Source organism: Neltuma alba, unplaced genomic scaffold (assembly GCF_004799145.2).
Source record: "Neltuma alba isolate B1F8T4 unplaced genomic scaffold, ASM479914v2 tig00013342_pilon, whole genome shotgun sequence".
Taxonomy (NCBI): domain Eukaryota; kingdom Viridiplantae; phylum Streptophyta; class Magnoliopsida; order Fabales; family Fabaceae; genus Neltuma; species Neltuma alba.
This window is the reverse complement of record NW_021637612.1, coordinates 1-21,854: the sequence shown is the minus strand read 5'-3', so window position 1 is coordinate 21,854 and position 21,854 is coordinate 1. Positions and strand designations below refer to the sequence as shown.

At 38.0% G+C, this 21,854-nt stretch overlaps 4 protein-coding genes across 9 annotated transcripts; 3 read left to right on the top strand and 1 right to left on the bottom strand.

The window, feature by feature from the left end:
* The first annotated feature begins 3,247 nt into the window (after nt 1-3,247).
* On the top strand, nt 3,248-4,494 carry LOC114736525 (uncharacterized). Its single transcript, XM_028924375.1, has one exon. The coding sequence runs from the start codon at nt 3,365-3,367 to the stop codon at nt 3,974-3,976; it is 612 nt and encodes a 203-aa protein (XP_028780208.1). The 5' UTR covers nt 3,248-3,364; the 3' UTR covers nt 3,977-4,494.
* A 1,544-nt stretch (nt 4,495-6,038) lies between these two features.
* LOC114736518 (OTU domain-containing protein DDB_G0284757) lies at nt 6,039-10,829 on the top strand. 6 transcript variants are annotated; one of them, XM_028924370.1, is made up of 11 exons: nt 6,040-6,172; nt 7,062-7,296; nt 7,779-7,852; nt 8,192-8,246; nt 8,320-8,394; nt 8,901-8,974; nt 9,118-9,166; nt 9,926-10,010; nt 10,153-10,209; nt 10,306-10,361; nt 10,523-10,829. In XM_028924370.1, exons 2-10 carry the CDS (start codon nt 7,132-7,134, stop codon nt 10,350-10,352), a joined length of 681 nt encoding a protein of 226 aa, XP_028780203.1. In that variant the 5' UTR covers nt 6,040-6,172; nt 7,062-7,131; the 3' UTR covers nt 10,353-10,361; nt 10,523-10,829. The 6 variants fall into 6 exon arrangements, with proteins under 6 accessions (XP_028780201.1, XP_028780203.1, XP_028780202.1 ...); XM_028924369.1 differs by having other exon boundaries at nt 10,306-10,395; XM_028924367.1 differs by adding an exon at nt 6,637-6,744 and having other exon boundaries at nt 6,041-6,172; nt 10,306-10,596.
* A 4,145-nt stretch (nt 10,830-14,974) lies between these two features.
* On the top strand, nt 14,975-16,569 carry LOC114736520 (xyloglucan endotransglucosylase/hydrolase protein A). The gene is made up of 4 exons (XM_028924371.1): nt 14,975-15,316; nt 15,409-15,509; nt 15,624-15,817; nt 15,897-16,569. The coding sequence occupies exons 1-4, from the start codon at nt 15,049-15,051 to the stop codon at nt 16,294-16,296; spliced, it is 963 nt and encodes a 320-aa protein (XP_028780204.1). The 5' UTR covers nt 14,975-15,048; the 3' UTR covers nt 16,297-16,569.
* Nucleotides 16,570-19,291: 2,722 nt separating this feature from the next.
* LOC114736524 (glyceraldehyde-3-phosphate dehydrogenase A, chloroplastic-like) lies at nt 19,292-21,727 on the bottom strand (the record flags this gene model as incomplete). The annotated part of the gene is made up of 5 exons (XM_028924374.1): nt 19,292-20,107; nt 20,205-20,449; nt 20,535-20,839; nt 21,329-21,442; nt 21,580-21,727. Coding segments are annotated over 5 exons (1,315 nt in total), but the record flags the coding sequence as incomplete, so codon positions are not given.
* Between the last annotated feature and the right edge of the window lie 127 nt (nt 21,728-21,854).

Genomic DNA, 21,854 nt, shown 5'->3' with positions numbered 1-21,854 from the left:
AATACTTTTAAAACTATGATTTAATTTCCATCAGCATGACTGCCATTTGTATATTTATTTTGTGGACTGGAAAAGATAATTTACTATAATTTCGAGTGTTGCGATGAGGATGGGTAGAAAAAGATTTTTTTTTTTGGGGGGCGAGTTTGCTTTGGTTAAGCACTTAAGGAACCTTGAGGGAGAGTCTAGAACAAGGAATCTTGCAGGAAAATAATCGCTGTAAACCTGCTCCACCGTCCAATTAAAGTTAAAAAAAGTTATGTCCCTATCCAATTTTTACTCTCTCTGTAAATTCTCTCGTCTATTTATTTAATTTACTGATAGTTCTAAATACAAGTAGCCAAAACAAGTTATTAAATCTGCACTTACATCCTCATATAAACCAAAAATAACTTCATGCCTGCTATTTAATTATGTTAAGAAATTTTCACCATTTAAACATTACTGGCCTGGAACCACCCGAATTAACCGAGCAGATAGAATCACATCTCATCTTTTATTTTTGGCAGAGTAAGATTCATTGCTTAAATCAGCGTAGTCAGTTCTCGTCTGCAGGAAATTAAATTAGGTCGGCAAACCAAAAGTTAAAATTATGTTGCATATGTGTACTTGTGTGAACGTTTGAGGTGAAACTTTCGTTCAACGTTGTTGTTCCTTCAATGCTCTCAGACTTTTTGCTACAAACTTTTACAATTTCCTCCCATTAATTAACTATCCGAACTGATCTTTACAGCCTAGGAGTTTATACACATTGAAAGCTGCGTGCTTAGAAGCTCCAAAAAAGTTATATAATAATCAGTTCATCTTAATCAATATGCTGTCAATATCTTCTCACCACAGGAAGAAGCTGATATCATATAAAAAGAACCCAACATTATATTATATTCCATCTTTATAACGATCGATCATGATTTACTCCTGCGTGCAAGTTTATTTACTAAAGCACCACATAAGAATAAAGCAGAGGAAATCCTAAAGAAGATTACCAAACGCACCAGAAAACTGGATTAATTTGGAGAATTAATTCAACGTTATGTTCGTTTCATATATAGTGCCGAGGCTTTCCACGACATACGTTGTTTATTGTTTATTATTACTTCGAAAATATCCAGAATCAAAGGCTGATTAAATTAATGAACCAAGTTGGTCTTTACAGACAATACTGCACCACCCAGACCCTTCCCGTGAGATCTCCACAAAGTTGATTAAAAAGGACTGGTGTGGTGCGTCTGCTTTAATTAGGTCAAATGAGAATGTTGAGGGGAGAGGGGAAGATCGATGCATGTGTTTTTCTAGTTACTTTTAGAAAGCACCCGCGTCTCTTCTCTCTTTGATTCTTCATACAAACATATCAAACCCTAGCTACCTAGCTGCCATATTTGAAACTGCGTAAAGCTCTCAAAAGCGTGTGTATGGATGGGAAAAGTTTGCTTATTTTATTACACAAACTACATATGGTAACGCACAGCTTGCCAGCTTCATATTTTGTGCTTGGGATCGAGTTGCGAAACACGTCCACTGCAATTTACGTGTTGCCCTTTGGGTGAAAAATAAAGATTAGGTTTTGGGGAGGGACCAATATTCACATGTGGTTGGGAAACATGCACGCATGCCTATATTATTATACATGCTTTATAAAATGGAGTTGGCCGTTTATAAAGTAGCCCGGTTGCTTTTTTTATATATATATATACTCCTTCCATTCTTAATATAAGACCTATTTAACTAATTTGATTAGATTAAGAAAGTTAGGTAAGTTAGTTCATTATAAAAAAAGTGACACATTTTTCCCAAAACACCATAATCATCTTTTTTAATACCTCATTTCCCTCTTCTACTTGATTATGATTGAGAGAGTATCCATAGGGGTAATTTAGAGAAAATTGATAAATATGATAAATAGATCTTATATTTAGGACCAAAACCAACTCAAGAATTGGGTCCTATATTAAGGATTAGAGGAGTACATAAATATATATAATTTCTTCCTAATTAAAACTCTTTTTACGTGGGGTTTTTGGGGAGAATTACAAAATCATACAGAAGTTCTGCGCACAACACCTTACTTGTACCAGCAGAATCCACTTCTATTAAACTTGCACAGAGCCTGAGTAAAGTTAGTGTATAACGTTGTATGGATAATGATATAATGTGCAAATAATGTGCAGTTATTTATGTACAAGTTTCATTGTATATATGCATATATATAGTGATATATTTATTTATTAATTACTGGTGGGCAAGTAATGCAGAAGCGCGCCTTGCAATTCCATTCCCTGAAATATCCTACTATTGTTTGGTACAAGACTCACTAAAAAACAAGCAGCAAGGGGACACTTAGAAGCAGGTAGGATCCAAATGAAAAATGAAAAATGTGGAGATATTATGTAACCTTAGGGGTTAAGTTTTCAACCGAGTCCTAAAATTTTGGTTGTTGCGGCAAGAGTGGCCCAGAATTTCTGAATAGTCTAAGAGAGCAGCAAAAATGAGATTCTTATTTCAAACGAAAGAGAATCTCTAACAGACATATCGACCAAGACACAATGTCATTTGTACCATCTTAGTATGGAGAGAAAGAAGCTGTAATTGTCAAAAGCAGATGGTTATTTTAGTCATTAAGCCTAAAACAATAGGAAACCTCAAGGTCAAGATTTGAACAGCAGTTGTGCTGTGGAACATATAATGGAGTTAGGCCCACCAATTTTTTCTTTCTTCTTCTCACTTCCTCAAAAGCTTCAAAGGTCTTCACTCTTCCCCCACGAAACAGGGCTCAAATTATTGAAGGAGCCCAATGGAAATGGCTAAAGATCTAATAAAATTCGTCTGCCTTTATCAAGAGGCGCCATCTCAATATCTATTTCTGCTTTTGATGAAATCAAATACTCAAATTTTTAATTGAAGAAGAGGCAAATTGCTGTATGACCCCCAAGGCTTCGTACACCACCACCCCATTATTACTCCCAAGGCCAATTTAAAAAGGCCACCTGTCACCTTCACTTTTTTGCTTTTTCGAGCACTCTCTCTACCCCCTTTCCTTAGCCACCAATCTTCCTTCGCTTACATTATTTCTCGCCCTCCCTATAAAAGCCCATTTGCCCACCCTGTAGTGTTTCATGCCAAATCACTGCTTTACACCAGCAAAGTACAAGCTCAGTACAAACCATCCCTCTTGATATTTCTTAACCTCTCCTTCTTCATCCATCGATCAATCATTCGCACACAAAAGAGTTCCCACATAAAACTTTTTGACAGCGATCTGCAAATCTAGCCGCAAAATCCCATATTGGTCTGCTTGTTTCCACTTGGGTTACTTCATAAACTGTATTGCAAACTGTGGGTGTGCAGTTTTTACAGGGGGGAACAGATGAAGAACAGAGCACCTGTGTTGTTGAAGCAGATCATAGCTACTCTGAAGTCAATGGCAAAGTCCAAAGCCTTGGCTCTGAAGACGAAGACAAACGCCATCAAGGCGCGACTGATCATATTCTCATTGCTGAGGAATAAGAAGTTTCTGATGAGCTCTATTTCCCACAAAATGCAATCCGTTCTGGGCCATCATTCCCATCCCAAAGAAGACAGCTTTCTGGAGGGTAGAAGAGACCAGAGCAAGGCCATGGCGATCCATGACGACAATGACCACTGCTACGAGGCTATTCCCAGTCCCATGGAGACGAACTTGGTGGAGGGGAGAAGTGAGGATGGGTATGAAAGCTGCTATAGGTACGAGGAGGAAGAGGAGGATGAGAAGTACCCGGATTTGACCCATACTCTGTTTGACTCGGAGGATTTCGGAGGCTCTGTTATTGATATGGTGAAGAATTCGAAGGAGGAGGCAGGGGAAGAATTCAAACTGGAGGACGAAATTGACCATGTGGCGGATTTGTTCATCAAGAGGTTCCGCAAGGAGATGATGTTGCAGAAGCAACAGTCAATCAAGAGGCAGCAGGAGGAGATGTTGAAGAATAACGTTGGATGAGTTCTAGAGTCACCCAGATATAAATCATCGTTATTGGGTTAAGCTCCTGTTGGTGTTTGTGATAGAACTCAGATTACAGAATAAGGAAGACCCACAAGCAGGGGTTATAATGCGAAGAGTTCTGATGCTGATACCGTAGAAGACGAGAAGAATTGAGAAGTCTCGTGGGCGTGTTCTTTCTTTCTTTTATACGAATGAACAGTTAACAGTTGGAGATATACTGGGAGTGCCATAGCAGCTGGGGATGGTGTGATTATAGTGGTTTGGCTCTGTAAATCCATTACCATGAAAGTCGTGTATAGAGCGCTAAAACCAAATCCTAAGTAAGATGTACATTTCTCATATCATATGGATTTTGGGAATTTGTAATAACTGTACCAAACACAAGCATGAAACTTGGCTGTGAATTGAGGAAGAAAAGGAAAATCCATCTGCGGAAGGGGCCAAAGAAAAAATTAGAAGCAAACATAATCATTTGATAAGGAGTAACGGCTCCCTCCACTGAAGTTCCTTTTTTCTTAAAAAGAAGAAGAAAAATAATAATTTAGTTTATTTATTTATTATTCATTTTAATTTTAACTAGACGCGGATCTAAGGATCTTGATGCGCCTGGAGAATGATAAAATTTTTAAATATGTCTTTTTTTTCTGGGTATGATAAATGTGTTGGGGCTGATTCCTAAATAAAATTCATACTGCTTTTGCACCGGTAATAAAATAAATATGATCTCGACAACGATTTTGCGGGGAATCCAATAATAGAATACAGATACGACTTACGAGCCGTTTCTGTGTTGTGTCCCTCCCTTTTCTTTTGGGATTAGTCCGAAGCTGCTTCGTCTCCAGGTAATTTTCTCTCAATTTTCATTTCATATCCTCCTAGGCCTGTGAAATAGATTAACGATCGAGTTCAGTCATATTTGTTTTTATTTTCTTATTCTACACAATTGAATTTTATAAGGAACTAATTTATTATAATATTGTCTCTTTTTAAGGAGATGTATGAAGAGTTTCAAACAAAAATTGTACACATGTGATATTATAACAAACTTTTAACTAATATACGTAAGATGCTTGAATCAGACTCATTTTATATAGACCGTTTGAATGCATCACCCTCTTTTTTCTCCATTTTACGCGTCTATATCTCTCTCTCATCAAGACCGTCGTACCAAACATACCAGATCATTATACTGAATTTTATATAATTTAAATGCATGTAAATTGCGGGGTAAATAAAATGAAACGTTTTGCAAAGCTAGGGAAAAGGCAGATATAATTGAAACCGGAAAGTGTGGCTGTTTAAAGTGATTCAAGAAATTCCCGTGTTAGGTTAATTACCCTTACGTATGTTGTTACCTAAACCCCCAATAAGCGCCAAAAATTTAAAAAAAAAAAAATCAAAACCCACTGTTTTTCACTTTTTCTCAAAGCCGTTGCGCCAAAAATTTTGAAGCCAGTCGCGCCACGTCAACTGCGAAGCTTAACTGCATCTCGACTGTCCGTTTTTGCGCAATCCTGGCCATCCGTTGCCCTGTGCTTATTCAGCCATCGCAACCCTAGGAGGCGCCTTCTCGCGCCAAATTCTGTTCCTTGGAACGGCTCAATTCAGCTCCATCGTTAAACCTGTTTGGGTTTAGGAAGACGAAAACATCGAATTGGGTAAGAGCCGGAAAGACATTAGAGAGAGACGCTTTCAGGAATTTTTTTTTTTTTTTTTTCCCCTGCGAGCGGAGGGGGAAGAGGCGACTCAGCTAGGAAGCTTTTGTTCAGGGAGGCCTCTCTCTGACGGAAACATCCGAGGGTGGGGCCCGCTAACCGGTGAGACGTTACGCGCCCCGAGTCGAGACTCGCCAACTCCCGACAACCTGTGTCTGACTCGGAAACCCGCGAATTTCAACCAGATCCTTTCAACCGCCAACCATTGGTAGCCACGTCGCTCCAATATTTAATTCTCTCCGACTTGGGTTGGGGCGTTTCCATTTTGTTGTCCATTTCTATTCCTTATTATTACTCTCACAAAATCGGCTGGGTATTATTAGCTCCCCGGTTTAGTGCATAATGTGCCCACGCTTTATCCCACCTAAAACGCGAGTTTGAAAATATCTCTTCTTTCCCATATTCTTTCCTCCTCCGTCTAATCCTCTCACATCGCTTCCTTCTTCATTCTTGCTTCTCAATCGCAGCAGACTTGCAGGTGTTTTCTTCTTTCCTTATTCTTTTGTCTCGTGTTGTTCCTATTGCCACTGTTGTTATCGGGTTCTCTTGATTCCTGGATGTTCTTGATTTGATCGATATCAATGCTTGCTTTCTTGCTTCTCGTCTTCGTCCTCTAAAATTGGATTCCTGTGAATCGTGATATTGAATTCATGCCATTTCACTTCATTTTTCATTTTTCTTGGTGTTGGGCAGAAAGCTCCTACTTGTGCAATAATCAATTGCTTAGATCTGATTTTGTTTTTCTAATTTTTATGCTTCAAGTCAAGCAGCCATTTTTGTAAACCCACCTCTGATCACTCGAAAAGCTATTGGGTTTCGACCTTTGACTTTCTTTCCATATGAGCCTGGAATTCATTTTCTCCAAAACCGTAAAGTCAACCAGTCATATCAAATTCCGTTTAATGTCCATTGCAGCATTATTGCTGAAATGAGTCATTACAGTGCAGGGCGCACGTTATCGTCATATTAGGTCCTGACCTGTCGTGGCGTTGTTTACTTTGAATATCTGCTCAGGTCAAAAACGAAAATGATCATCTACAGTCATGAAAGGTTTGGTAACCTTAGAAGGTTGAGTTCTATTTAGTTTCACCATAAAGAATTACTGTTTCTTTTCTTTTGGGTGCTGTCTGACCTGTGTGATTTACGCTGTCACAATTGGTTCATCATCATCATGATATTGCAAAACGCTTTTCTCAAAGTACTCTTCTAGTCTTCTGGATAAATATTCTTATATATGTAATTTAATAAACAGTCTGTGCTTCTTTCGTATGTGGTGTTGTATTAAGACTTAATGTTAAAATTTCCCGTGTGGAAAAACCCACGATTGTGGAGAGTTCTAATGGGCAAAGGTCTTTCAATCGTTGCAGGCTTATTAACTCAGGATCATTGTAAAGTTGGCTTTTGCTTGAAAGTTTTTGGTTATTGCCATCCCAAGATATGATGAACGGAACTCAGTATATCGGTGAAAGTTCGAGTTCAACTTCTCTCAGTAGTCAACATGATATTGAGGATGACCGCATGATTGCTGTCATGTTATCTGAAGAGTATGCCAAATTAGATGGCGCAGTTGGTAGGCGCCTTTCCAACCTGGCACCCGTTCCTGTAAGAATTCTTACAACTCCGTTATTGCCCAGATTATCTAACAATGCCTTTTACTTGAATTTTCCACCAATTCTGGTCATACTATGGTCATGCTTAATTTAGGTTCCAGTTTTAATCTCCTCTTCGCAAATCACTCAATTGCCTGTTAGGTAAACTATGATGCTAATTATGCATATCTTAACACATAAATTCAAAGGCCAAAAAGAAAAACTATCGCTAAGATTCAGCTGAGTGGGGGTAATTTAAATCTTTTAGAGGATCATGATCTGTCATGCATTCTTGATATTTTCTATTATTATCTTGCTGCTTTGGGATATGGTTCTTAATGACTTTGTTATGGTATTCTGCACTGTCCTCTCAAAGAAAAGTGAACTTTCTTTATAGTTGTCAAGTAATGACTATGGAGGAGAGATTATTGACCTTTTTTAAAAGGAGGTGGAAGAGAAATTTGTCTGAAATTTTGTGCTTGACTAAAATTTCAGCATGTGCCCCGGATTAATTCCTTCATACCTGACACAAATGATGCTAGTATGGATCACCAGCGCCTTCTTCAGAGGTATGCCACTTTGCAGCTGTGTATTTCAGCTATTTCTTGACAGGGAATATTATAAAGCTTCAAAGTCTGATAAAAGATGGCTGAAATAGTAATGAGCAAGTGGTCGTCATGCATGATTAAATACATCAGTGGTCGAACAAGTAGTGCGTTTTCTTCTTTATATCGAGAGATTTAGAAACTATATGTATATAAAGTGGGCATTCAAATGAAAATTGCTCAATCTAATGATGTATTGACACAAATAATGAGGGATCAGCTAGTACAATGTTATAAACCCATTCCTGCTGTATATTTACTCTTGATTGGAGGTACTAAACCCGTCTCTCTTGACTTTTATAGGTTGAACATGTATGGTCTATGTGAAGTCAAAGTTTCTGGAGATGGAAATTGTCAGGTATTATTTGTGGCAACAATTTTCTAAAATTATCTGCTTAGAACATTTATTAACTGTTCTCCCAATCTTGCAGTTTCGTGCACTTTCAGAACAGCTGTATAGGTCACCTGAATACCACAAGAATGTTCGGAAAGAGATTGTGAAACAGGTATGTCCACTCAGAAAGCACTAGCCAAATACATGTTACTGGCTATGAGGACATCTGGTTTTCTTGGGTTACGATTTTTTTTAACTAAATTAACGGTTGAAATTTATCTATACATGAGTGAGTTTTAATTGGTGATTGCATCCTCCAGATAGGGGGCATAATTCGAGTTTGATTCTTTTAAGTGTCCAAGATACGTTTAATATGTTTGTAAAGGATGCTTGTCTTAACTGAACATAGAAGGGAGGCAAATAAAAGAGATAACATACATTGATAAACCCAAGACACGTTTAATATGCATGTGAAGGATGCTTATCTTAACTGAACATATAAGAGAGGGAAATAAAAGAGATAACATACATTGATAAACCAAATACAAATTGTTTATATGTTGTGATCATACAAATTGTCTCTTGCCTTAGGTAGATAAGCATGGAATTTGATAGTTCTGTTAAAATGATACCTAGACAATTTGAAATGCTTATTTGCCCAAAATTTCTCTTTGCCAGCTCAAAGACCATCGCTCCTTGTATGAATGCTATGTCCCCATGAAGTACAAACGATATTACAAGAAAATGGCAAAGTATGTGTCTTTCAGACAAATTTTTATTGATACCATTATATATTCATTGAGCCATTGCCTTTATCGGTTCTTCAAATTTTTTTTTTCCTTGCGTTTGCTGATGTGAAACTTACACCATTCTCCATTTATCTTTCTCATGACAGATCTGGAGAATGGGGGGACCATGTTACCTTACAGGCAGCTGCTGATAAGGTGTGTTACGCTGTTTTCAAATAAGCTCTTTCCTTCTGTGGGATTCGGTAAATTGATTAGTGTTTGTTTCTTTCTTTTTCATTTTATCCATACACTGCTGTTTTAACTGAGATGAAAGTTCAATTCTTCTATGGAATGCGGCAAAATCAGTTAATACTTTGTTCCGAGTTGTTTATTACTGATAGGTTAATGTTTTTATAATAATCATAATGGGAATGATGATTATTACCGATCAGCTGGGAGATGGTGATGACTCACACATGCGTAGTGAATGTAACTATTGTTTTCGCATTGTATCTTATCATTTGCTGTCACTGGTAGTGACTAGGTAGAATGATAAATTTACCCTTTACATATGCTTGGACATGTGCTTGTATGCTTTTTGCAAAAATATATATTTATATATAGGGTACGTTTACTTTATCATTCACTGCCCCTAATAATAACTAAAGAGTATAATGAATTTGCATTTTACATCATTAAATCGTGATCTGCGTTATGTTCAAAATTCCCCTTTTCCTTTTCTATTTGCGTTTGTATTATCCTCTTCTCTTTAGGGTGGAGTCATCTATAACTTGATATGCTATATTATACTAGATCATTTGTGTTGTGATCCAAGTTCCGCATCTGGAAATTGGTGGAGAGCATATACATATGCGCTATAAAGCAATTGAATTTCAGCTATTTTTCTTCCTTGATTTGCTGTGTATTACCGTTAGCTGTTAGAATGTAATATAACCTGGCTTGTTTGTAATTTAGTTTGCAGCGAAGATATGCCTTTTAACATCATTCAGAGACACTTGTTTCATTGAAATTACGCCACAGTACCAAGCGCCAAAGCGTGGTAAGACTATTATTACTCATCACCATGGTCAAAACACTTGTTCAGTTAAACATGAATCGATGCAAAAGGATATTTTGTTAGCAATTCAGATTATGAAAAAATGCGTTGATGAGAGCATTCTTTTCATATTTTAATGATGCAGAGTTGTGGTTGAGCTTCTGGTCTGAGGTTCATTACAATTCGCTATACGAAATTCGAGGTTGGTTCGCCGTAAATTCCCAAAAGTGGCTTTTTTGGTCGGAATACTGAACACGACTTTATGAATTGACTATTTGTTTTATCATCTTCAATGTAGATGCACCGATCCAGCATAAACCAAGGAGAAAGCACTGGCTATTCTAGGAGAGTTCGGTTCGTCACATTGATAAAACCATTTTGGACATGTGTAGGAGTAAAAAAATTATTTTGGTCCTTGAAAGATAAAAGCTTTTTTTCAGTTCATCCCCTGAATTTTTGGATTCATCAATTGAATTGTTGATGATCTCAATATTTACTGCAATTTTATTCTACAGTGCTGGGTTCAAAGCATACCGTGATTCGATTGAGAAATGGCATACTATCTTTCAAGGATCAGAAGATAATTTACTCAATTGGGATGAGTTCTGTGTATATTTCTGTTCTATATATTGGATGAGAGAGTTGGTGGAGAAGGAGAAGTGGAGGGAAGAGAGGGAGAGATCAGAGATTATGGGTCTTCTCTTTCCTCTTTTTTTTTTCTTCCCAATTTTCATTCATTTATTTATTTTTTTAGTTATATAGTATTTGAATTTTTTTTCTCCTGTTGTAGACAGTACAGTATGAACATTGGCGATTGCTCAGTGAAAGCAAATACGGTTACAGTTATGCTTTTTGGTTGCAAGTAAATGTCGTTCATGCTCGGAATCTTTTTAAATAAAGAATATTATTCTTTTGAAAACATTGATTGTTAACATAAATTATAAATATCGTCGCACAGTTTTCATTTAATACGATGTAAATAATGGTATGTTAAACTAAATAGAATTTATGAGCAAATGAGACATCTCCACATAGTCCGCCGCTAGGCACCATTGGGCATTGCTAATTTTTTAAGCGGGAGAATTGTATTCAAAGATGAAATTCATAAATTAATTATTAAGGTATTTTATCCTCCTCCGGTCTTAAATATAAGGTTATTATACATACTAGTATAAGGTCTTACATTTAAGATTGGAGGAGTATTTTATCACTATTTGTATTTACTATTCATATATCAGTCAAACTATGAATATTTACCATTCAAACGCCTCGATTCTAAATGAAACAATAAGTAATTATTATTAATGATCTTTTGAAATAAACAATTTGTAAATTTCATAATAAAAAAGAAAATCTGCTCATTCTCTTTCCCTCTCCCAAACAGGCTCTGAAGTCATTCAAATGGAACTCGGGGGATGAAAATGAATCCTGGTCGGGGCAAACAAGAATGAAGGAAGTTTTGAGATGAAATTTTTTATTAAAAAAAAATCATTTTAAATGTACGATGAGTTGAGTCGACAATGACGTGTTGACTTTATCTTTCACCCACTCGGGATTTCTTTTCTTTTTCCAATAAAAATCACCTCATTTTCTATCTTCAATTTAGCACATAATCTACCATATGAAACTGTCTGGTTCAATTACTCTTCTTTTGAAGAATTTGAATTTCTGAGAAACATAAGAAACTTTTAGAGTAAATCAAGTAAGTATAAGAAATCTCATTAGCAGTAAACACGCATGATGATGTAGTGTTATCTTGCAGATGTGGTGGCGCGCTGGAACTGGAAACTGAGAGAACATTAAATGTTGAACTGGACATAATGTAACATACCAAACTCAATAATTGTGAAATTACACTTATATATATATATATATATATATATATATATATATATATATCATTCAGCAAACTAGTTAAAGCTGTGCTGTGCATGCTCTGTTGAATGTTAATCAAGGCCAGCTAATCCCCACTTCATATTCAGTCTTCCAGTCCCCCCATCCATATTGTCATATTATCTGTTTCTTAATTGCTTTTGACGTAACATAAAGTTATCTTCTTCCTAAATTTATAATCCATCTTATTAAAGCTTCCCCAATAACAGTCCACTTCTCCCTATCTACTGCCACTTTCTTTGTGTTTATTCCATGTGTATATACTATTTTTCTGTCATTAAGATCTAGTTAATTAATTTGAGAAGATTAAAAAAATTAATTAAGTTAGCTATTTGTTATAAATAGGTATGATCTTTCCTAAAATACCTTTGCTAATCTTGCATATTAGCTAAAATTACTATTTAATAAAACATTTAACACATGCAACTATTATAAAGACTATTTTGAAAAAATGAATAAATATAAAAGATAAAGTAGATTGAGGTCTTATATTTATGATCAAATTAAAAATCAAACAAGTTCTTATAACAAGACACGAAGGTAGCGTTAGGCTCAGCTTGAAGTCAAACTCAATTTGATCTGTATCAATTATTGGACTTGCGAGTGAATGGTGGAGTTTCTGGTAGGGTGTATCGTCAGAAATTAAGAGGAGGGCATTCATCTGACCTAAGTGATCTTCAGGTGCAATACATCGCATGTTATGTTTGTCTCCAATTCTCAGCTTTTTCCTCCAGCCCCAAAACGTGCATTTTTCAAAATTGGAGCTCATATATAAGACAGCTAGAGAAGATTTTGATTGGACTTACGTACAGATTACATTGCTAAGTTTTATGACTGCATACAATCTCCCAAAGGTGGTGAGCATTTATTTGATTCTTGGTCCGAACCAATCAAGAGGCCATTCTCAAAGGGTTGTATTTCTAGCTGTACAAACCAGCCAATAATGCTAAAATTATCAGTCCCTCCCCAATAATCCTATCCATTTATTTCTAAAACGCTGCTTATCTTAATATCAAATCACACGACCTTCCCTTGTTCCTCAAACTCACTCGCCTCACATGCCGTGTTTCTGTCTTTCCTCACACAATAATCCCAGTTCTCAATTCATTCATCAACTATATATCACCAGTGATCAGATTTGCTTGGAGTAATTAGATGTTTTATATATGGTGTTGTTGTAGTAATGATTCGAGAAATCAAGAACAGATGATTCGGGCATGCAAAAAAAAAAAACCCCAAGAATATTAAGGATACGTGGAAGCTATTTGATTATGAGGAAAGAATAATTATGCATGTGGCATGATTATATATACGATAATGGGGTAATTAGAGTGGGAGGTTAAAGCACGGAATGGGATTAATTATTGGGTATGGAAGATGCCAAGTTGGGAAATTGGCATTCGAATCTTGAAATTGGTGGTTGGTTCGTCAACCTAACGGACCAAAAACCTCCCATGGGATGCTGTGCCTGTAACCATAGACACTTTGGTCCCATCTTTATCATCATTAGATGCATTTAAATTCACTTTATAATTATTTTTTTTACTTTTAATAAGTTTTTTTGTCAATTAAGTTAAATTATGATACAGGAACTCACACTCAGTAAAAGCATGATTATCTGAAAACTTACGTACTTGCTATGTTATTATTACGTTACGTTTTAATTGAAAATATTGACCATGAACTCCCCCCCCCCAAAACCCCCAAAAAAAAAAAAAAAAAGAATTACCTGTCATGTTCTCACTTCTGGAAACGATAACATGTAGGTTCACTTGCTGCCTTTTAAAGCGAATCAAAACAGAGAATTAGGAAGTGGTAGATTGATTTTTTTTTCTCTTTTTCAGGATGCTTGATGTGATATGCTTAGCAAACACGTAATTCTCAGTACGTTATTTTTTTTTTTTTGGGTGAAAGAAAAGGGATTTCTCAGCACGTTATTGTACATAATGACTGGCATGTTCATTTGCTGAGAGATCAATGTGAGTGTTTTACTGTAAATTAATTTTTATATTTAGGATTCCGATCCTTAATATAAAAATTTATTTGACTTTTATTTTGATTTTAAATATAAGACCCTAATTCATTTTGTCTCTCATATTTATTTATTTTTTTAAAATAGTTCCTTATAATAATAGTAGTTCCAGTCAATATACTTGATTAGCAAAAATATTTGAAAAAACACAACACATATCTATTACAAATAACTAATTTAACTAGTTTTCTTAATCTATTCAAATTAGTCAACTGGTTCTTACATTAAGAACGGAAGTAGTAGTTTATAAATTGTAGAATAAAAGTATTGATGCAAGTTGGACATGCTTTTTACCATATACGGATTATTTATGAGTTACGAATTATGTGATCACTGCTCATTTTTAATATGTGTACTGACATTGATCTTATTCATCTTCGTCGTTGGAGATTTTTCTGGTCAAAAGTAATTTTGTAACAATGTAAATATTATGAAAAATATTTTGCTAGGCTTGAAATAACAGTGCCTGGAGTCCTCTTTCAAGATGCTCACCATTAAAGAAAGGTATGATGGTAACCCGTTTTCACTCAAGGCGCATAATTAAGACACTGGAGTGAATCGGAAAACAAAATTAACGTATTAAACACATCATAATTGAACGTTTTGGAGAAACTCTTAGTTTTAATGATGTACTAAATACTAAACAGAAAACATTATTATGATAACAACAGTAATTAATGAAAGCCCGCAGGACAAAGAAAATGATTACCGTTTCATAGACACTTCAAAGCTGTAATGATGTAAACAGAAAGCCTTCCGTTTTTCACTTTTCCTTTTTCGTTTGTATGCCTCACAACTCACAGTTCATTGAATAGTCTAGGACAAGACATGAGTGAATTTCTATATTTAAAGGGAAGAGAAATAGAGAATGATATATATATATATATATATATATAAAGTAAACATATGCTAAAAGATTTGTTTAGTCTCCTTTTACAGGTGTTTTACATGTCTGTAGATCAGGTAATAATAATGGACAATGGGAATGGGATAAGCAATCAAAAGGAAACCGCGTGGTGGCTTCTCAAATGCAGATTCTAAGTCGCTTCTTCCACCAAAAATTTCAAAGGATTTTGAACAAAAGTGAGTGAGAGAGAATGAAGGGCCCAACTGGGAATGCCATGGTTCTGCCTTTGCTTCCTGCCTCTATATATACCCTCTAGTCTTCTTCACCATTCATTCATTCCTTACTTCTCAATGGCTTCTGCTCTCTGGACTCTCTCTCTCATTTTGGCTTCGCTCTCCTCCGCCGCCCTCGGCGGTGTCCCTAGGAGGCCCGTTGACGTCCCCTTTGGCCGCAACTACAACCCTACCTGGGCTTTTGATCACATCAAGTACCTCAATGGAGGTTCCGAGGTTCAACTTTATCTCGATAAGTACACTGGTACTTTCCTCCTCACCTTCCCATCTTCATTCGTTTATTTTTCTTTCTTTCTGCAACGAACCTGTTCATCGCTGAGCTACCATTTTGAGCAGGCACTGGCTTCCAGTCCAAAGGATCCTACTTGTTTGGACACTTCAGCATGTTTATCAAGATGGTTCCTGGGGATTCTGCGGGCACTGTCACTGCTTTCTATGTAAGAAGCTGTTCAAGTTTCAATTTTCCCCCCTATACTCCCTAGTTCATGTGCTGTGTTTTCTTGGTTCGCAACATGTTTGCGTGACTTTTTCTTGTGAATGGAAATGTGCAGCTGTCTTCCCAAAACTCCGAGCACGATGAAATAGACTTTGAGTTCTTGGGTAACAGAACAGGCCAGCCGTACATTTTGCAAACGAACGTGTTCACCGGCGGCCAGGGTAACAGAGAACAGAGAATCTACCTCTGGTTTGATCCCTCCAAAGAATACCACAGATACTCTGTTCTCTGGAACATGTATCAGATAGTGTGAGTACTTCACATACCCTTCCCCCAAAAAAACATCAACAAGAAATATTGAATGACAGAGATGAAAATGCTCGTGCAGGTTCTTCGTAGATGATGTGCCAATCAGGGTATTCAAGAACAGCCATGACTTGCGAGTGAAATACCCCTTTAACCAACCCATGAAGATATACAACAGCCTGTGGAATGCAGACGACTGGGCCACAAGGGGTGGGTTGGAGAAGACGGACTGGTCCAAAGCTCCGTTCATAGCCACCTACAAGGGCTTCCACATCGACGGGTGCGAGGCCTCCGTGGAGGCCAAGTTCTGTGCCTCTCAGGGCAAACGATGGTGGGATCAGGCCGAGTTCCGCGACCTCGACGCCGCTCAATGGCGACGGCTTAGGTGGGTTCGCAGCAAATACACCATTTACAACTACTGCACCGATCGCAAGCGTTACCCACAAGTCCCTCCGGAATGCGCCAGAGACCGCGACATTTAAATTCAAACTCCAACATCATCTATTCCTAGTACCACATTACATTCTTATTTACAACAAGTCTCATAAGGGACAGGTTCTTCCCGTGTCGGTCATGGATATATAATTATTTATGTCACAGTATATTTGTTCCGAGGGATCGGTGGTTGAGAACAGAGGCCTAGGAGCCTCTGGCTTCGGGTATCTCAACACTGAACTGTGTGTATGCGTGTAAGTGTGAAACTACCTCCGGTGAATTATTCTTAATCGATACAGTAGTGCTACCTTTTACTTGGACGTACGTGTCCTGTATTTTTTAAATAATAACCTGTACCCAAGCCCCAGTTGGGACGCAGAGATAAGTATTCTGATCCGCCGGCCCCAGAAATGACAACGTGACCGACAGGGATTGGAAAGAGGGTAAAAGTAGAAAGCGATGCTTTTGAAAACAGAACCAAATTTAAAGGAGTTGTACGGTGAATATGTAAACAATGGCTCCACCCAGCACTACGAACGTGAGCTGTATTGAAGCTGCGGGGCATGAGAGAATTTTTGGGCCAAATTGTGAAAGGACGATAACAGACACGAGACAAGAGTGTAGGACTTGCTGACTAGGTCGTCGGCGTTATCATCATCAACAAAGTAGCCCTGTGACACGTAGGGGATTGGGAGTAAAAGAAGGCAAGTTAAAAGTAAACAAGACCCGGCCTCATTTACTCGTTTGGTTTAGCCTTCCACATAAACACCTGCGAAGTTTAAATTTGAGCAGAATGAAAAAGAGAACGTTTTTAACAAGATTGTTTATCAGACTTAAAAATGAGTGTGGTGGAATTTGAAGCACGTTACATATTGGTATTCACCTTTCTTTATGCGTGATTTGTGATGGGGAAAATCAGGCATGGGGCATCAACATCTGACTCCATAATCCTGGTGGGTGCCCATATCTTTTTGACTTTGTTTCGTCTGGGTGAAAAGGGGCAATGATAAAACATATAGGTGGTCAATAAAAATACGTAAACAGTGCGTTTTAACCTCGAACGTTTTTCTAGGCTCAAATGGTGTTTTTCATATTGTCATATCATTGTTTATTGCCAGTCGGTCTTCTTAGGTTCGAAATACTGTTTCAACCAAATCTGTGTATATATGTATGCATGCATGTTGGATTAAATTTTAAAAAAAAAAAAAACAAGGAAAGAATGAAAATGAAGCGAAAGAGAGAGCAGAAGGCGGGCGATACCAAATTGCCAGTCGGGCCTATCTTGGGTTTGAGTAAATTTGAAGGCAGGGGCGTGAGACGTAGAAAGACAGAGCAGAAGTGAGATACTGAGATCACAACATATTCCTCTGCTTCAAACCATCCCCCCCCCCCCTCTCATTAAGAAAACTACGAATAGTAGCAAAACCTGAAGGTTAGTTCGAAGCAGATGGAGTCGTTTCAATGAGGAACTTATACTGATACATATAGGAATAAGTTATTGATCCCACAGAAAGTTATTTGAATGAGCAACTTTTTGTGGGACGAAGTTGCTGTCAATGTAAATGGGTTGGCCTTGTATTGGGTGAACAGAGAATGTGGGCATGTTTGTTTGGATCTCTCGTCACTGTCTCTTTTCCAAACACCTCTCTTCCTATTAATTGATTATGCATCCAATCTTCATATCCATCAATATCTCTATAATTCACTAATTCTCTGGTTTGCTTTGCATTTTATCATATATATGCTTATATATTTATGATCATTTGTACACTCACATAGCCTGCCCGTTTTGTCAGGATGCTGCGATCTTCTCTGTTTTCTGTGTACTTGTTCATCGAAACCGCCATGATTTTAAGTCCAACACAAATTACTCTGTTTTTGTTATGAGTAAACTTAGGAATATATTTTATTCTTTTTTTTTAATATATATATTAGGAAGATTTGAACCATTCATCTCTATCTAGGTGTGCATGGACTAGAGTAGACCGGGTTGGTTATTCATCTGATGTGTGGTCCAGTAAAAACCTCGAGCTAAAAAAAACAACCCAATATCTAGTCCAGACATCCAGTCCAGTACGAATCCAATGTCGGGTTGGATCGGGTTGGTATTGGACTTAGTCTATTAGACTGTCTGGACCAATGTAGGATCACAATTTATTTATTTATTTTAAATGAGAGGCAATATTGCAACTTACTATATAAAATTTTACACTTATTTTAATCCAAACTTTATCAAATTTGATCATTCCCTTTCAATTTCTCAATAATGTCATGTTTTATTTATTAATCCTCATTAATATAGATCTTATATTATAGAAAATGTATACACATGCTCATTACTTAGGAAGTTAATAGGTAAATCTTGATTATTTGAATAGATAAAAAACTTATATGAAAGAATTAAAACAAATTAACATTATATAAATAATAGTTAAAAATTAAAAAAGAAAAAGGCTAGACTGGATTGGACCACCTAGTTTGAGGGGTCATCCCTAGTCCAGTCCAGCCTGATAAGACTAGTCTGGTCTAGTCTAATCCAATCTTATTTCGGGCAAATTTTTTTCTGTACCAGATTATACCAAGTTTGTTCAAGTTAGACCAGACCATACTGAATCACTGGTTTTTGCACAACCATATTTCCATCTACTCCACCCTTACATTTGCAACTTGAGTTAGAATATTCTATTATAATATTCTTATACATCAATTAAAAAATTTTCTATTCATAATTTATTTGTAAATAATACACTTTTTGATGTTCTGCTGAAGATGACAACTACTAAAAGTATGCCCGACTTATAAGTTGCTTTCTTCTCTTTGTTCAGGTTTGCCTTTCCCTGGTGCGCAAATTTCGTTTCAATTTTTTTCTTTCTTTTTGTCTTTTTTGCTAACAAATCACATTATGAAAACAGATCGTTTCGATCATCTCTGAGTGAACTTTGCTTGAACTGGGTTCTGGATTGGGTTTCAAAGCTGACGATATATCCCAGTCTTTTAACTCAAGCTGTTGGCCAAACGGAGTCAATGGCAGGTTACTGAGAGATAGTAAATTGGGTCACTCATATTCATGAAAACAAGGGACCAGTTGAGTGTACATTTTCCATGCCATTGTTTTAAGCCAAAGCTAACAGAACAAGGAAGAAAAGCTCCTACTCCTGGCATGGCATGAACATTCAGAATTCAAGGCGAGAAGAATTTTATTACAGAATAAGGAGGCGAGAGAAAATTGGAGGTTCTATTTCTGGGTACAGGTTTTAGTAAGAAAATTGAAGGGGAAAAAAAAGAAGCAAGAAATGTTGTAATCATACAAAAATAAAAACGGCCCAGGTCTGAAGATGGTCGAGGGAGAGGCTCATCACTTCCATTTGTTGGCAACAATGTCAGCCAAATCCACAACCCTTTGGGAGTAACCCCATTCGTTGTCATACCAAGCGATCACCTTCACCATGTCATCTCCCATCACCATCGTCAACGACGAGTCCACGGTGGACGACACGTCGGTGCACCTGAAGTCCACCGACACAAGCGGCTCATCGCACACTGACAAGATCCCTTTCAGCTCCTTGTCGGCACTCTCTCTGAAAGCAGCGTTCACTTCTTCTGCAAAAGTCTTCTTTGAAACCTGAACCACAAGGTCCACCACTGACACATTTGGTGTGGGCACACGCAGGGCAATACCGTTCAGCTTCCCTTTAAGACTTGGCAGCACAAGGGCCACCGCCTTCGCAGCTCCAGTTGAAGTTGGCACAATGTTCAATGCGGCGGCTCTGGCTCTCCTCAGGTCACGGTGGCTGGCGTCGAGCAGCCTCTGGTCTCCGGTGTAGGAGTGAGTAGTAGTCATGGTACCCTTGATGATTCCTGTCAAACAAGAAGACACAAGGGGTTGGTGATGATAGAAATTCTCATGGCGACGACGGAGTTGAATTTGAAGGAGGAGGCAGGAGACGATAATTACCGAATTTCTGATCAAGGACCTTGACGAAAGGGGCGAGACAGTTGGTGGTGCAAGAAGCGTTGCTGATGATTGCTTCGTCGGGGCTGTAATCGCCTTCATTGACACCGACCACGTAGGTAGGGATGTCACCTTTGCCTGGAGCTGTAATGAGAACCTTCTTGGCTCCAGCTTGAATGTGCTTCCCTGCTCCTTCTCTGTCCACGAACACTCCAGTTCCTTCAATCACCAAGTCAATCCCCATGTCCCTGCGATTCAAATACAGCAGTTTAATTTGTTGAATATAGAAGATGTTATTATCGAGGAGGGAGATGTTGATGTGATTATTATTACTTCCAGGGCAGGTTGGCGGGGTTGCGGTTGGAGACGACCTGGATGATCTTTCCGTCGACGGAGATGGCGGTGTCGCCGGCGGGTTTGACGTCGGCCTCGAAGATTCCGAGGGTGGAGTCGTACTTGAGGAGGTGAGAGGCCTGCTTGACACCTCCGGTGTCGTTGATGGCGATGACGTCGAGAGGAGAGTCCTTGCGACCGTGCCAGCATCTCAAGAAGTTTCTGCCGATCCTTCCAAACCCGTTAATGGCCACCTTCAGTTTTGCTTCCGCTACTCCTTTCCTGTACCCTCCACTGCTTTTAACCTTCACATCACATTTCTCCATAGTTACTATACCATTCATTCTTTTTTCACTTCCACTCTAGCACACCCTCATCATAATCTCTATAACTCTATCATTTTGTAGTCTCATTCTTCTCTCTTTCATATATTTATATGAAGAAATGCCTAGCCAAATACATACGTACAGAGATATATATGCTCATGTACTATATGCAGGGTGTGTTCTTGGGGGCAGATTCATATACACATTATCGTCGTGCAAGCAATTTTATGATCCGTGATTGTTTAATTATCGTTATATCAAGTATCAAGAAAAACACGACACACAAGCATATGAACCTGCTAAAATATTCTCTTATATTAGTTTGTACTTTGAGAGTTATACATTATCCATAAAGAGATTCTTGGATCCTCACAGATGCCAAGAAACCAAGTACAAGTAAAGTGGGTAAATCGCATCGACATAGGTGAGAATTTAATGAAGAGGCATTGGAGGCATGCGAGTACTTACTGCAGACGTCTGGAAGCACATGACTGAATGGAAGTCGTCGGAGGATTTCTTGGAGAAAGGAAGGTAGCCGGATGAGCTGCGAGGCCGGAGAACTCCGAGAAGCCCTTTCCATTTCCCTGCACCAAAAGATGAACACCGATCATAAACAGGCCAGGCTCATAAACAGGTTTCATTTTCAGCAATAACATTGCCGCTTTTATAAACATGGGAGATAAAAGAATCGGATTTTGAAAGAAACAACAAGTGGTGGACCCTGAAGAGTTGGTTTGGCTAGAGAGAGAGTGGCCGAAGCCATGATCATCACCCAGCAAGTGGAGATATGTGAAGTGAAAGCTCCGAAGGAGCTGGGGGTGGTAGTGGTGGGGGGAAGAGAAATCAACAGAAATGAGTGAATATTTTCTGGTTCAATATAATGTGACGTTAATTTTATTAAGCGTCCGAGAGGAGGAAGATGTGTGGCTGAGGCTGATAAAAGCAGAGTGAGGATGAGATTCTGGATAGCCTCCCGTACAATGAATGGCTGTGT

Excerpts from the sequence above, each read along its gene's own strand:
- LOC114736525 (XM_028924375.1), top strand. The coding sequence starts at position 3,365 with ATGAAGAACAGAGCACCTGTGTTGTTGAAGCAGATCATAGCTACTCTG.
- LOC114736518 (XM_028924370.1), top strand. The coding sequence starts at position 7,132 with ATGATGAACGGAACTCAGTATATCGGTGAAAGTTCGAGTTCAACTTCT. Across the intron at positions 7,853-8,191 it reads CACCAGCGCCTTCTTCAGAG|GTTGAACATGTATGGTCTAT; the intron begins GTATGCCACTTT and ends TGACTTTTATAG. Across the intron at positions 10,210-10,305 it reads TTCGCTATACGAAATTCGAG|ATGCACCGATCCAGCATAAA; the intron begins GTTGGTTCGCCG and ends TCTTCAATGTAG.
- LOC114736520 (XM_028924371.1), top strand. The coding sequence starts at position 15,049 with ATGCCATGGTTCTGCCTTTGCTTCCTGCCTCTATATATACCCTCTAGT. Across the intron at positions 15,317-15,408 it reads TTATCTCGATAAGTACACTG|GCACTGGCTTCCAGTCCAAA; the intron begins GTACTTTCCTCC and ends CATTTTGAGCAG. Across the intron at positions 15,818-15,896 it reads TGGAACATGTATCAGATAGT|GTTCTTCGTAGATGATGTGC; the intron begins GTGAGTACTTCA and ends ATGCTCGTGCAG.